Raw genomic sequence first — 16,561 nt, 5'->3', positions numbered from 1 at the left:
ACACAACTCATAAATAAGTCAATATAATTTTTTAATTTAATAACCTGCATATTTCATAGTTATTTTATTAATTAGTTTCAAGGCATTCGTTTCATTATTTATTGTATGTTATTTTTAAACAGACACTTGTTGTAACATCAGCAATATCCTCGGAGCTGGGTACAGAGAGGTATCGGGTTAGGATTTAGAAAATGGTTAGAACCGATAGCAAATAAGAAAAATTCTAGGTTAGGAAATTTAATTTGGGCTATTGACTAATTTGTAGTAGCATAGAAATTGTTGTGGCCAAAGTAGGGAAACAAAAAGTTAAAGACGTTCATAGTTGTGGTAGAAAGGAAGGAAGGACTAAGGTGAAAGTTTACCAAAAGATAATTGTGAGTCATCCAAGAAATTATAAAAGATGATGAAGTATAAAATGCCAATTAGTCAAGTAGATTTTTTTAGATATAATAATTAGGGGTTAAAGTGTAAAGATGGATAGCTAGAGGACTTATTAGCAATTTGACCATTTTAATTAAAAATCATGAGATTTTTAGTAGAATTTTGTAGAAAGGAAGAGAAAAAGATGAAACAAGTCAAATAGTCACCCCCTTTTCACCTTCACCAATCTTTTGCTTTTATCCCAAACAAGTCCTTCCACAATTGTTGAACAAATCCAAGCTTAAAACTTTCCTTTTCTCTAGTGTTTCCTTAGTAAAAATAATAGAGAAGTCTAGTGAGCATCTTAGTTTCATGAAAAGAGTCTCTATAGATGTGTTAAAGGAGAGAGAAAGTAATAACTAGGTATTTAATCTTAAGGGGTTGAGGTAGGGGATGATAAAATTTTCATGCCATACATGTTTGTTTCTATTAAATAGCATAGAAAAGTCACTTGATTATGGTTTTTAAGGTGAAAATGTTATATGTTTGTTATGAAATGGAAGAAAAAGAAAAGAAAGGAGAAGACCAAAATGAAGGAAAAGGAAAAGAGAAGGCCAATGAGTAAGAAGAGGAGAAAATACATCATCTCAACATTTTTTGTAAGTACTACAAGGAAACTTATTTATTTGCTTTAATTTTTAATTATATAGTATGCTAATTAGTTAGAATAATTATGATTCCATGTTGAATAAAAGGATTTAATTGTGAAAATCATGAAATAGGCTATGTGAATATGAAGAATAATTGCAAAGTGGTATATAACAATGTATTTAGAATGTCCATTTTTGTGAACGAGAAAAATGTAGAAAAATTTCATAAAGGCTTGATATTTATGATTTAAGGATTTATTTGCAAAGAAATGGAAAATGAACATATTATTCTCCAAATAGAATAGTTATCTATTATAATCCAATTCAAATGCTCAAGTAGATCGAGTTAGAACTATTGGGTTATTAGTGACATGTAATTAAAGAATCTCAACGCGCTCTCCAATTATAGCACATTAGTGTTATCTATATATCACCTCGGTGCTCTCTGTTTATTAGTGCATAAAGATGCACATCTGTATTTGTTCCGTATATCTTGAATGTTCTATGTAGTCTACTATGGGTAAAGGTTATGAAATGTGATCAAAACAAACCATCAAAGTATCGTGGTAAGTTCAATAACATTCAAAAATAAGTTTGATTTTGATGAGGTAAAGGTATGATTGTAGAAATGTGCATGTATGTAAATATGTTTTAAATTAGTAAGTTTAGATATAATGTTATTTTCTTCTTCTTCTTTTTTATCTTGTAGTGCTTAATAAGCATTCACCGGTTTAACACGTTTATTTCAACGTGTAGGTACAGTTAGATTCGTTGAGTTAGAGTGAAGTTGTTAGTTGCCCATCTCATCATATCGCCAAGTCCAGCAAAAGTAGGTATTAATCCTGGTATAGAATAACATATACATAGGTGTTATGTTATGAATCTAATTATGTAAGATTAAAATGTAAATCTAGCAAACTTTGTATCTTTTGGTGGAATTGAGTTAAAACCTAATGTGCCTATGAAGTATGGTAATATGTTAAAATTATGAAAGACTTTTATACTAAATTGGTGATTAGGTTGAGTTCAAATTGAATTTTACTTGTTGGGACTAAGTAGTGAACATGGTTCCCGAGAGTTACACGACCTTGTGATAGACATAGGCTAGTGGCACTGCCGTGTGACCATTAAAAAGAGGTTAATTTTAGAACCATACATTTCTCGTTTGTTACACGAGCTAGCCACATGGCTGTGTGACTCACACGAGCCAATTATACGACCGTGTGAATATTGGAGGCAATGGTTATTACCCATATGGACTCAAAGACTTACACGGCCTGAAGACATGGCCGTGTGCCCTATTTTTCTCAAAATTTTATTTTTGACCTTTAATTGTTGTTTTAAATGCGGAATTGATTTAAAAATAATTTATTGGATTCAAGTCTAATCTTGGTAATGGATATTTAAATACTCAACAAGTAATACTTCAATTATAATGAAGGAAAAGTTAAATGGTGGATCTGATACTCAATGTAGCATTCCTACACTTGATTCATGTAACACCCCAAACCCGGCCCAGACGTTATGACCGAATTCTACATGCCACATCGAAGCGTTCAAAACATTTTATATTGTTGATCCAGAAAAACTTACTTAGTGTTTTAAAAGATAATTTCATTATAGGTTAAAGTGAATGGAAGTCATGCACCGTAGGAAACCTAGGAAAGGGGTGGTGAGTCCATCTGACCGCTTAAGTACCAAGCTCCCTTTGGATCCAATCCTAGACATGCATACCGCCATTGCCACACCTTAACGTCATGGATATTTCTAGGAAACCGATTTGATTAAGTCATTTTTAGGAAAAGTGATTAATTTTGGAAAATACTTTCATTGCGGAAGCTTTGCTTGTTGTCGTGTTATTTTGAAATCAATTGTTGTTTTTGAAAACGCCCTAAAGCTATCTAATTTCAACAGTTAAAATAAGTAATACCTATCTTAGTATTATATATTAAAACCATCAAAAATAATTAAGTGGCCTTATTACATTTAAAAACCCAAAACTTCAAACGTAAATAAAAGGATGTCCAGTTCACGGAAGAAAATCAAACTTTCGAACGGTGGCCACTCAAATTCCCTCACGACTTGAAGCCCACTATGGTTGGGGATTACTGCGTGGATGAAAATAAAAGGGTGAGTTTGGGAAACTCGGTGTGTAAATTAACCCAACCATAGCCTATATCACTCAAACCACGGGAATAGAATAAGTTGGCCTTAGCCCGAATGTAATCTGAGAATAAAGCCCATGGGCCCATAACAGAACAGAACAGATATTACATGTTTATGCAGAAACCCAATCCAGATTCATCCATAACACCCCCGTACCAGCCTTACAGTCTCCCCACCCAACCGCTACAACCACAGAAATCGCAGCGAGGCTGCCAGATATTGTGACGAAGTCGCCAGATATTGTGACGAAGTCACCAGATCTGAATATTGTGGCGAGCCACGGAATCAGATATATGTGGCAGAGCCACCAGATTAGATAATTGTGGCATAGCCACCAGGACGCTTCCTCCATAGTATAACCCAAGTCCCCATGCAATAGATATATAATCATGGCATACATCATACGTAATCGATCGTCATGCTTTTCAAAAAAGTAACCATAGGGTATAATGGTAATTTTGCATACATAGGGGCATTCAAGTAATTTAACTATTCTTAAGGTTTTCATACATAACATAGTCATTTACGTACGATCAGAAACACTTACCGCGTTTTCTTACCAATTTGGGCCCGTTGGCCCATTATCCCGTTTTTGGCCCATTAAGCCCAAAAATATCGAAATGCACAGAATCGCGCACTCTGCAGTCTTATCACTTTAATTTACCATATACATCAAACTATTAATCTCATGAGCATTCACACACTCGCAAGATCTCAAAATACTGGCTTTTCGGCATTTCAGCTTTTCGGCTTGTGCCGATCTAGTCTATAAGAGGGTGTTTGTTACACACCTGTTTGCGACAATATGCTGACGAGATCCACACACGAACCGCCTACAATTGGATTACTAACACGTTAATCTAACTATTCAAATACGAACTACGTATTAACCCCTTACAATATTCGGCCAACCACACCTACAGATCAGAGTAAGCTTATAAGAAATCAATAAGCAACTCATTAACAAATTTTTGTCAGTGTTTACCACATAATCATAATTTCACTGCAAGTTGTCTTCCTGAGCAACAGTCACTAAATCATTTACAACTGGAGCTAAAAAACTCCAAATCAAGTGCCGTTAGTTTTCCCTGAAAGTAGACTCATATATCTTCTATCCATAAAATTTTCAGAATTTTTGGTTTAGCCAATCAATACCAGATTTTTCTCAAAGTTTCCCATGTTTCACTGTTTGACTAATCTGACCACTCTTCATTACAAATCAAATTTCTCATTGTACAGAATTCAAAATATGTTCTCGTTTATTTCATTTGAAACTAGACTCAATAAGTTTTAATTACATAATTTATTCAGCTTCTAATTCATCTCCCACAATTTATGGTGATTTTCCAAAGTCACGTTACTGCTGCTGTCCCAAGCAGATTTATTACCAAATCACTCTTTCACACATACCTAGCATGCATGTTATTTAAACATGTATATCACCAATCAATCATCACATATCTATGATTTTACTTAAGTATAATCTCCATTTCATCATTTTAAAGCACAACATGTTAGCCGATTTTTCCCTTTAGCATCTAAGGCACATGCATGCTCATTTGTTTGGCTCAACTTCACCTATCTTCCATTTTTCATCAAAAGAACATGAAACAACAACCATTTCCTTCATTTTAATTCATGACTAAATGCTCACAACACAACTAAAAACCAAAATATGCTTCAAGAGTTAAGGTAGAATTAAGAAGAACTCATGAACATCAAGATAGAAGCAAACTACCATGAACTTACCTTCAATTTTCTTCTTCCTAGTGACCGAATACTCAAGAGCTTTCTCCTCTCCTTTCTCTTCTCTAACTTTCGGCTATGATGAACAAAGATGGACAAAACTTTATTCTTTTCATCCTTTTGTTATTTTATTACCCAACATTTTATGACACAAAATAACCTATATTATTTGTGCCTTACCTATGACATAATGTCAATAAAAAAAAATACCCATAATGCTTATCATGCCTATCATGGAACATTTACCTAACCCATTATCAATTTTTTATCAATTTGTACCATAAATTATGGATATCAAGTGCACATATTGTCTTCAACAACATGATGGCCAGCCACTTCTTGTAAAATGGGAGGTTTGACATACAAATCCTCCTATTTTGCACTACTATTTATTTGGCCACTACAAATTAGCCTATAGCATTTTCAAACATTTTCACATAGGTCCTATTTCATAATTTCACTCACAAATGACAAAATCAAAGCATGAAATTTTGTCAACATTCACAGAATTCCCGAAAATTAGGGCGTTACAATTCAGTTATTGGGTCGGGTATAGGGGTGTTACATTTGTGCTCAATATTTGTGGTTTCTAGATACATACACGTGTGGTAGAATTTCTAATTTTCTTAAAAAATTAAAATTTTCCATCAAATTATTTTTGGATATAATTGCAAAGAATTGCTTAAAATAATTAATATCAAATAAATGTTTAATACAAATTTTAAATTACCAATAAACTTTTCAAAATCCTAAAAGATAAGATATATGATGTGTTTAACCACACTTAAACTTATTAACGGCATACAATAACAATGATGCCAACTAAACTAATACTTAAGCTATAAAAAGCTATAATAAAGGAAAAAAATTACTTTTGAAGTATTGTATCAAAAAGAGCAAATATAATAAGAATATATAATAAGATTAGTATTTAAAAAAAAACTTTTGAGGCATTAAACACTTTCTTTAAGATTTTATCATGCCTTTTGGATACAGTAAAATCGTGAAATAATCAGAATAATAAAAACAATTGATTATATATAATTTTTATAAGCATTTAATTATTAACATAAATTGTGTATATTTCATTTTAATCAAGGTAACATTACTTTCATTAAATCTTATATCACAATCATTAATATAAATTGTATTTTTGCGTACCGTAATTATTCAAAGTTCTGCCCTTTTAATGCACTAGAAAAAGTAAATCATATATTTTAATAATTAATATATTTGCGTTAATTTAATACGCTTACCACATTCTTTATTTGTTTACTCATAAATAATATATATATATGTGTTTCAATTTGTTAGTATCACGAATTAATTCAATACATATTAGTTTAATTGAAAAATTACTTTAAAACCTTATTTTAATAAATGATTTAATATTAATATAATAATTTATTAATTTTATACTGAAATATTTAAATAAAATGGAATATTTATGAATTAAAAATATTAAGAAATGTTTATTCATAAATAACTTAATAATGATTTTTTATATTATGCCTTTCTTTCAATATAACAAAATCTAATTTATTTTTAACATTTTCAAGTAATATGAAATTAAAATCAATAATATTACAAACTATAACACAATTTTGGCATATCAAACAATTTTCTTTTTAATCAAAATATTCTTTTACGTAATACCTCCAAAATTCAAATATAAATTCTTTTTAAAAAAAAACAATGTATTTTAGTAGTAACAATATATCAAACAAGAACATGTGAAGAATGAACAATAATCTGGTGGAATGATGATGTAATGTCAATATTACAAAAGTAATGAGTAGCAAGCATACCAAAATTAACACAATGAAGAGCGCAACTACTTAGCTCATAATTTATGCTTAAGCCTCAAATTTAATTGGAATTTGGCTAAAAATATCATTTTACCAATAGTTGGATTGAAATTTGGGTTAAATTAGCTATATATACCAAAAAAAAAAAAAGTTAATTGGCCAAATATATCAATTTTTCTCTAAAATTTATGAAATAAATCATTTTCAAAGAGTGTGTATAAAAGCACGTACAGTTAGGCGCACTTTCTCTTTCAGTCATATTTTTTAACTTTTTTAATATGGTTAGTTTCTTTAGTCAAATGATTAAATGTTAGTGGTTTTGTCTTTCAGTTTTGGGTTTGATTCCTCTCCCACCCACATTCGTATTTTTTATTCATTTTGTTTTAAGCATTTTATTATTTTTAATTAATGTTATTAATATTTTAGTTTATTTGGTTAAATAATAATGATTTCATCCTTAAGTCTTAGGTTCAATTCCTCTTTTAAACACATTTATAATTTTATTTCATGTTGTTTCAAGCTTTTTTAATTAATAAATATTTTGTTTTCAATTTTTTATTTTTAATTCATCTTTTAAATTAATAACTCTTTTATTCATAAAATCAAATAATAAATATGTAATCAATATTTTTATACGTGAAATATTTCAATTAATTATTTTAAAGATCATTATGTTTATATTTGAAATATTTTAAATACACATACAAAAATATATAATACTAAAATTTACTACATTTATGATATGATTGCAAAATAAATATTACACATAAAAAAGTATTTTTACTAAAAGTAAAGGCATTTGTAATAATTATTTAATTTTATAAATAAAAGAGTTATTAATTAAAAGATGAATTAAAAATAAAAAATTGAAAACAATATATTTTTAAAATAAAAAATGAAACAATATGAAATAAAATTAAAAATGTGTTTAGAAGAGGAGTTGCACCTAGATTCAAGGATGAAATTACTATTTAATAATTTAACCAAAGGATTCGATATGTTAAAAATATTAATTAAAATAATAAAAACTTGAAATAATATAAAATAAAAATATAAATGCAGTGGAAGAGGAATCAAACTTAAGACTTAAGAAAAAAAACCACTAATTTTTAAATATCTGGTTAAATAAACTAATTATATTGAAAAAGTCAAAAAGTACAACTTAAAAGAAAAGATAGTCCAACTGTGTAGAAAACACTCGAGATGGATGCGTTTTCATAGTATCTCTCCAAAAATAACATATTTTCTTTAATTTTTAAAAAGTCAACCTATTTAGCTAATTAACTTTTTTTTACTAGTTTAGGGGATTTTTACTATAATAATATGAAGAAAAAAAAAAACAAAATAGGTTGCCCTTAAAATTATGTACGAAAATGGGTCATTCCAAGTGATGGAGGCTGGTGCATAGGCGGCACCACCCTCAAATCCAAGCACTTTCTGACACATTTGCAAGTTAAAAAAAATAGGAAGAAAAAAATAATAAAATAAGGGTGGAGGGTACCCCACAGGCGGCACCAATGGTGCCTTTCTCACAACTTTGACCCCCTCTAGTATATATTCACTCTGCTCTCTCCATTCGACTACCAGATTGGAAAAAAAAATTTACAGAAGAAGAAGATAGAAAGAAAGAAAGGAGAAGAAGAAAGAAAAGAAAATGTAATTTTTTTTGTTATTTTTAAATAAAATAGATTATGATAAGAAAAATTATTTTGTTAGTATTATACAGTTTGTTTAGTGTTACTTTTATGTTTTGTTTTAAAATTTATTTTGTTTATTGTGAAATGTTAGTAAGTTTTGTGTTTAGATTAATTATGTGTTTATTCTGAATTTTATGTTTTAAATTTTTAAATATACTTGAAAGTTTTTATGTAGTAAAACTATTATAAAGTAATTGTTAATTAGTGATAACAACTAAAAATATTTTTGTTATACATATTGTTAGAAACGGCAACATATTTGGTATTGCCTGATGAGATAATAAGTTTAGCACAAAGGGAGAAAGTTGATAAGATGATGAGAGAAGTCTAAGATTACAGAATGAAACCAGAAGAAGATATTGTTCAACACCTTATTACCATAAATCAAAATATGCAAAAAGTGTTGTGGATGTGTCATGAAATGATTAGAAACAATAAAGTACAATACTTAACCCTTAGAGGGACATTAATAGAACAGGAGCATCAAATCATTTTAGACGAACTTTGGAAGATATCGGTACCACGAACCTATTGGAATCTAGTTATAAACTTCGCGAAGTTTATAATATCTTATGGAGCAAGGAAAATAACGAGACAAAGTATAGGTTCACGAAAGTTAATTGGGAAGCAAAATGTGTTTGACAAACCATGGATGGATAAATTAGATGTTAGGAAATTACCAAGAGAACTTATATATTCAATACCAGTTATAAAGATTGAAGAGGCAGAAGATCCCGAGGAATTTCCAAATTGGATTGTAGAAGATGAATATGAAGAGAATCAAGAATTTCTAAATTGGATGTAGAGAATTTCCCAGATGAAGATACGGGATCGGAGATGGAAGAAAATGTAGAACTGAATATAAGTGGTTAAATGTAAAAATAAATGTTGTTCATGTACAAAATTAGAACTGAAAAAGTATGGGCTTATGAATGAAAAAAATTGCATATTGAGTAATTAATTTTGTATTTAAGTAATTTATTTATTGTTCGAAATTGTTTTGAGAAATTTTGTTTATTTTTTTAACAGATTGAGTATTGAAGATGGATAATTAGTTTTTCGTATGCGTTTATTTCGATGGAATCATCTTAACAATAACTGTTGGATGCATATTTGAATGTCGGCAAAAATAGCAATGAGATTTAATAGAAATGTCTCATTGGATGATATGAAGGAAAGAATTAACACAAAAATTGTTAGACGTTGTGGGAGAAGGATCTCAAAACTTTTCTACAAGTTTCCAGTTTCGACAGATCCTATCAAATTCACCGAAATGGAACTTGTAGACGACGAAGACGTGGAGACAATAATAGCTCTTTACTGTGGGAATTGGAGTGACAAAAATTCACCGATTCACTTATTTGCTGAATTAGCCGGTATGGAGCAGAATGAAGATATCACTGCATATGGTGAAGAACATGCAACTGAAGAACCGTGTGTGGTGGCTCCAATTTCGTACGTTGATAGTGAATCGACTATACGTGGGATCGATAACGATCTTAATGTTACACCAAATATTGACGTGGTTGGTGATGATGGATACGATAATAGTGATATTGTGATGAAGAGATCGATAGTGATAGTGATCCCGATGTGGATGATGTCCCCGATGATATTGACGATGAAGATGTGAATGACGATGGAAACATTAACACGTCTTCAGTGGGGAACCAGATGCGACGTATTGTGATACACAACAACCCTGGGCCACACATGTCGCTCATAGACCCCGACGCGGCGTATGAAGCTGAGTTCCCAGAGTACCCTGAAATACTTCTTGCTCACTGGCTGGCCGTAAATTCTGATCATGAGGAGTTATTGGTAGGCCATAGATTTGAAAGTAAAGAAGAGTGTGTATTTGCTATTAAACGGTATAGTATGAATATATCAATGAATTACAAAGTTGCAGTGTCTAAACCGACATTATATATTGGAGAGTGTTGGAAGTTGGTGGAAGGCTGTAGTTGGCGTGTACGAGCTGCATTTATTCAAAAATCACAGATGTGGGAGATACGCAAATTTGTTGGGCTTCACACGTGCACATCAATACGTATGACTGAAGACCATGGAAAACTTGATTCCAAAACTATCTGTACGTTTATCATGCCAGTGGTGAAGGACATGCCGACCATTAAAGTTTCAGTTTTGATTGCTGAAATGCAGGCACGGTTTCAGTATCGAGTATCATATCGAAAGGCATGGATAGCTAAACAAATGGTAATGGAGCAATTGTATGGGGATTTCAATGCATCGTATAATGAGTTACAGGGATGGATAGCCGCTATACAGGAGTACGTACCTGGGACTATCATTGAGTTACAAACACAACCTTATTACGGCCCGGATGACCAATTACAACTAGAAAAAAGAATTTTCTATCGGATGTTCTGGACATTTGATCCATGTGTGCGCGCATTTCCCCACTACAAGCCGTTTGTGCAAGTTGATGGGACATGGCTATATGGAAAATATACACAGATCTTACTTCTTGCAGTTGCTCAAGACTAACAACAGAACGCGTGCTCGATAGCATTTGCCATTGTAGATAAGGAGAACATGGAATCGTGGGAATTCTTCCTTACCAACTTGCAGAGGTATGTTATTAGCAACGGTAGTATTTGCATCATCTCCGATAGAGGGAAATGATTAATTACTGCCATTAGGCGTTCCGGTGTACCATGAAGATCTGTTTACTGTATCCGGCACATCACGGCTAACTTTCATCGAGATTATAAGAATCAGACTGGAAGAGACAAGTTGTGAAAATGGGTAAATGATTCCCTTATCTTTTCAACATATGTTTTAATGCTTTAGGCCAATACTGTAACTTATCTTTCCTTAATATATATACAGTGCACGAGCTGAAGCCACATATTTTTCGCCAAAGAATGGCTCGACTTGAGAGTGATATGGAGGGTCAAATGAACTCATCTTTCCAATAGTGGTTGGGTACTATGGAGCCGTGGCAATGGGCTCAAAGTTTTGATAAAGGCTTTCGTTATGGTCAAATGACCACAAACTTAGTGGAGGGGGTCAACACTGTGTTGTTGAAAACACGACATCTTTCGATTTCATCTGTCTTTTCGGCTACATTTTACAGGTTGGCAACCTTAATGCCAAAAATGGGTTAGCAACAAGTCAACCAAATAGAGGCGGGATACGTGTTTGTCGAAGATGTCAATGATGCAATGGTTGCAAACTGTCGGATGGTGAGGTCGATGAATGTAGAAATATATTCACGACGCCATGAAACATTTCGTGTTACAGAGACCATCAGTCGCCGACCCGGTATACCACCTAAGTCCTATGGAGTTGATCTCCGTAACAGACGGCGTGATTGCAGGAGGTTCCAAACACTTCATTATCCATGTGCGCATGTTGTGGCAGCGTGTGCTAAGGTGAACCTTAATATTGAACAATTTGTCGATGATATGTACATACTCGAGCGCACGTTACGTGTCTGGGAAAATGAGTTCCCCGTACTGCCTGATTTGTCTACGTGGGAGGTGCCTCCGATGACTTTCGAACTTATCCCAGACAGAGGGCTACGCAGGAATCTGAGAGGTCGTCCGCAATCATCCAGAATTCGTAATGAGATGGACATTAGGGAGAAATCCGATGGTAAGCGTTGTGCATTATGCAGGTTAGCTGGTCATAATCGAAGTAAATGCCCGCAGCGAAACTATCATATTGGACAATCGTCACGATCGGGTAGGAATTGAGCTATGTTGTAATGTATTTAGTTTATATAAAAAAATTATATTGTAAAGTTTGTTCCAATTAGATTAATGTTGTAATGTATTTAATTTATATTACAATACTAAGCTTGTTAAGTTTTAGTGTTTTAATGTTCAAAATGTCCAAATTAATCTAATTTACGTTATGGTCAAATTTTGTTACAATTTTCAAAGTTCCAATTAATCTAATTAAATATATAGAAAGAAATACAAACTTTTTAATAACAAAACCCAATAAACCCCTAAAGTTGATGGTTAGATGGTGTGGTCCTAGGGGTATACCTATTCGGAGGTCGACATTCACGTTGTGGGTGATCGCGATGACCAACGTCCTCTTCAGTCACAGGTGAGGGTGTCTAATACATGGAAGAAAAATCATATGGCTCGAATGGCATTAATGAACTTGAGCCGGGAGGAGTGCCATGCTGCAGCGGATACATCCCAGGAGGAGTTGAGTACTGCGGTGGATATGGGCCGAGGCTAGTGCTGTACTGAGGGGGATACAGGCCGAGAGATGTGTTGTGCTGCGATGAAGACGACCCAAAGATATCAAAACCTTAATGGTATCCGCCCCCTGACGAGCCCGGGAAATAGTCGTTGTTTGGGAAATCCAGATGATAAGAAGTATCAGCCGAATGTGAATGCGATTGCTCAGACTCGGCCTCAGGTTGTGCCTCGGGCTCCACCTCTCGCTCGGGCTCGAGATCTGGCTGTGGGTCGAGCTCTATATCGGCCACTGGCTCGTATGCCCCAGGTCACTGCACGTGCGGGGGGACTACAGTCGACTGGGCACCAAGTAAATATGGCTTTCCTATACTAAAGTACCATTGCATGTACTCTGGCGATGGTTGCAAATCGGAAGACATATCCATCCGAGGTCTTCGACCCATCCGATTATCCCACATCGCAATATATCTCCGGTGCACAACCCCCCAATGCATTCCATGTTTCCCTCTCTTGTTGATGCCGTGAACCTTCCCCACCTCCTTTGGCAGATCCAGGATATACTGGATGCAACCAAACTGTCGTGGTACTCGATCCCCATGATACCACTCGACTACATTGAAACTGATAATTTGTGTGTTAGTACACCACAATTGAGAATGAATGTAGGCAAAAGATGGTGTAACGGCCACAATTTCTAGTCTACGATATGACATCCAAATAAACTGCACGATTCATACCATGGTTAAAATTTCACACGGTTTAAGTAAGATATATAAAGTAATTACATGTCGCGAATATTGGAATAGCTTACCCCTTCTCCGGCATGTTGCTCAATCAACAAACGATATATCGGGACAGTGTATGACCTCCCGATACCTGGATAAATACTCCATCTACAAAAACAAATTTCAAATAAATATAGTATCGTTAGAATAGTATCATTATAAAGATACTATCAATTAATAATAAGTTAAATTTTATCACTTGTTAACTAGTGGATATACGTATGGCTGGTGACTAACCGATGCGAAGAATGGCATCCGATAAAGAGCCCATGACTGCAACAATATAAGGCATCCGCCTATGTCTGCAGCATGAGGCTTTGTCGTCCGACAAAGCTCACGATACAACATAGCCAGAACTGCAGAGCCCCAGCTATACGAGCGAACATTATACAAATCGCTTAATAGAGGTAAATACATGAGATGAACCTCGTTGTTGTTCGTGACGGCATCAATACACCTCTATAATATGCATAATGTACGCCGAAGTGCAGCGACATCAACTTTTCTTCATGGCATTATCGGTAAATGCTGAAAATTTGCTTTCAACCATGTAAATTTCAAACCCGATAAATTGACTCATCATCGCGGGCGAGGCTCCTAGGAGGCTATAACAAAGTGCAATGGCTCAATTATCGCACTTATGCCGCTATCAAACTCCCGTCGATTGGGAGCCCAAGTTGCAAGGCAACATCCTCCAGAGTGACAGTGCACTCCCCACACGACAAATGAAAAGTGTGGGTCTCCGGGCGCCAACGCTCAACCAATACGGATATTAAATCGTATCGCAAATCAAACCTCCGGATCAGTGCTGCTGACCCGAATCCAGCTAGCTCCAAGTACGGCATCAGTCGTGCATCTGGGGAATATCCTAAACCATTCACCCGGCCCCTTAATACGCGGTACGATTCCTGACAATGTTAAATTACAGAAAAAAGTTATAATAACATAATTTATTTCCGTAAATTACATAAATCTTTTGTAATGGAACTTCTGAGTAACAAATAACAATATATTACCGTTTTATTAACGGTGTCAGCTATGTGAGGATCTTCCTTAATCAATGAAGTTGCCATACCGCAATTTCAAAATAAATTTTGGTTATTAATTTCAATGTTTGATGGATTTTAAATATTTGTCAAAATAACTAAATTTTATATATTGCTTTTAATTACAAAAAAATACCAAACCATTTTTCCGATGACATATTTTTTCCATACTACATTAAGATAAATAAATATACCCAATTCAAATACAAATATTTTTATTATTATTTTAAAATGATAACAAGTAAAATATTTTGGTTTAAATTATAATATATATATATAATATACCGGCATGTAGTTCAATATATTTTGGTATTTATTTTATTTTCGGATTTTATTTTTAAAATATATTATTTTGTATTTTATTTTTATATTATTTTAGTACATAATGTTTCAAATGTATTATTTTTGTATTTTTATATTAATTTAATAAAAACTCGATTTTAGCCGTTTGTTTTTTATTTTATTTTGATTTTACTTTTTAAAATATACTATTTTTGTATTTTATTTTTATATTATTTTAGTACATAATGTTTCAAATGTATTATTTTAGTTTTTTATATTAATTTAATAAAAACTCGATTTTGGTGTTTATTTTTATTTTATTTTCGATTTTATTTTTAAAATATACTATTTTCGTATTTTATTTTTTATATTATTTTAGTACATAATGTTTTAAATGTATTATTTTAGTTTTTTATATTAATTTAGAAAAAACTCTAATTTTTGCCCTTTTTATTTTTATTTTGGATTTTAATTTTAAAATATACTATTTTCGTATTTTATTTTTTTATATTATTTTAGTACATAATGTTTCATGTATTATTTTAGTTTTTATATTAATTTAGTAAAAATCTGTGATTTTGGCCCTTTTTTATTTTGTTTTCGGATTTTATTTTTAAAATATACTATTTTCGTATTTTATTTTTTATATTATTTTAGTACATAATATTTCAAATGTATTATTTTATTTTTTATATTAATTTAGAAAAAACTTTGATTTTGGCCCTTTTTATTTTTATTTTCGGATTTTATTTTTTAAAATATACTATTTTCGTATTTTGTTTTTTTATATTATTTTAGTACATAATGTTTCATGTATTATTTTATTATTTTATATTAATTTAGTAAAAATATGTGACTTTGGCCTTTTTTATTTTGTTTTCCTGAATTTTATTTTTAAAATATACTATTTTCGTATTTTATTTTTTATATTATTTTAGTACATAATGTTTCAAATGTATTATTTTAGTTTTTTATATTAATTTAGTAAAAAACTCTGATTTTGGCCGTTTATTTTTATTTTATTTTCGGATTTTATTTTTCAAAATATACTATTTTCGTATTTTATTTTTTATTATTTTAGTACATAATATTTCCTATGTATTATTTTAGTATATTTATATTAATTTAGTAAAAACTCTAATTTTGACCTTTTTATTTTATTTTCGGATTTTTAAAATATATTTTTAAAATATACTATTAAGCTATTCTTTTAATATTTTTATACTATTTTTGTAAAAAACTCATCACATAAAAAAATCAAAATATAACATGCCAAATAAAATTAATAAAAATATATCTAATTAACCTAAAACACACTTATCAAATAAATTAAATAAAATAATAATAAAATATTTTTGTACATAACATAGATAGGATTTTTACTTCAATAAAATTAAAAATAAATTATGAATATATATAAAAATAAAATAAATACAAACATACCTTAATATCTCTTTTTAACCAAAATATACCTTACAAAAATTAAATCAAAATCAATAAACAATAATAACATTAACAATTAATATAAATCATTTATTTCCTTAAATTAACAATTAAAAATTATTTCTTTAAAAAATATTACCTTTTTTCCTTCCTCCCTCTTCTTCTTCTTCTCCTTCTCTTTTTCTTTCTCTTTTTTCTTCCCTCACCAATGCCGCCTCCTCCTCCTCCTCCTCCTTCTTCTTCTTCTTCACTCACACACACAAAGAAATTTGGGACCATTTTAAGGTCCCCAAACACATAATAAAACAAAAGAAAAGGCAGTGAGCAGTCCTGTCGGTGGCAATGAGGAGTCCCGTCGGTGCAGAGCAGTGACCGGTGCCGCCTGTGGGGTACC

General features: G+C 31.8%; 2 protein-coding genes across 2 annotated transcripts; both read left to right on the top strand.

Annotated features, from left to right (window-relative positions):
* The first annotated feature begins 9,700 nt into the window (after nt 1-9,700).
* LOC128283858 (uncharacterized) lies at nt 9,701-10,935 on the top strand. The gene is made up of 2 exons (XM_053021272.1): nt 9,701-9,952; nt 9,997-10,935. Exons 1-2 carry the CDS (start codon nt 9,701-9,703, stop codon nt 10,933-10,935), a joined length of 1,191 nt encoding a protein of 396 aa, XP_052877232.1.
* A 680-nt stretch (nt 10,936-11,615) lies between these two features.
* On the top strand, nt 11,616-12,149 carry LOC128283857 (uncharacterized). The gene has a single exon (XM_053021271.1). It carries the CDS (start codon nt 11,616-11,618, stop codon nt 12,147-12,149), a length of 534 nt encoding a protein of 177 aa, XP_052877231.1.
* The last annotated feature ends 4,412 nt before the right edge of the window (nt 12,150-16,561 follow it).

This window comes from Gossypium arboreum, chromosome 11 (assembly GCF_025698485.1).
Source record: "Gossypium arboreum isolate Shixiya-1 chromosome 11, ASM2569848v2, whole genome shotgun sequence".
NCBI lineage: Eukaryota > Viridiplantae > Streptophyta > Magnoliopsida > Malvales > Malvaceae > Gossypium > Gossypium arboreum.
Note: the sequence above shows the minus strand (reverse complement) of the source record. Positions and strands in the feature narration are given on the sequence as shown.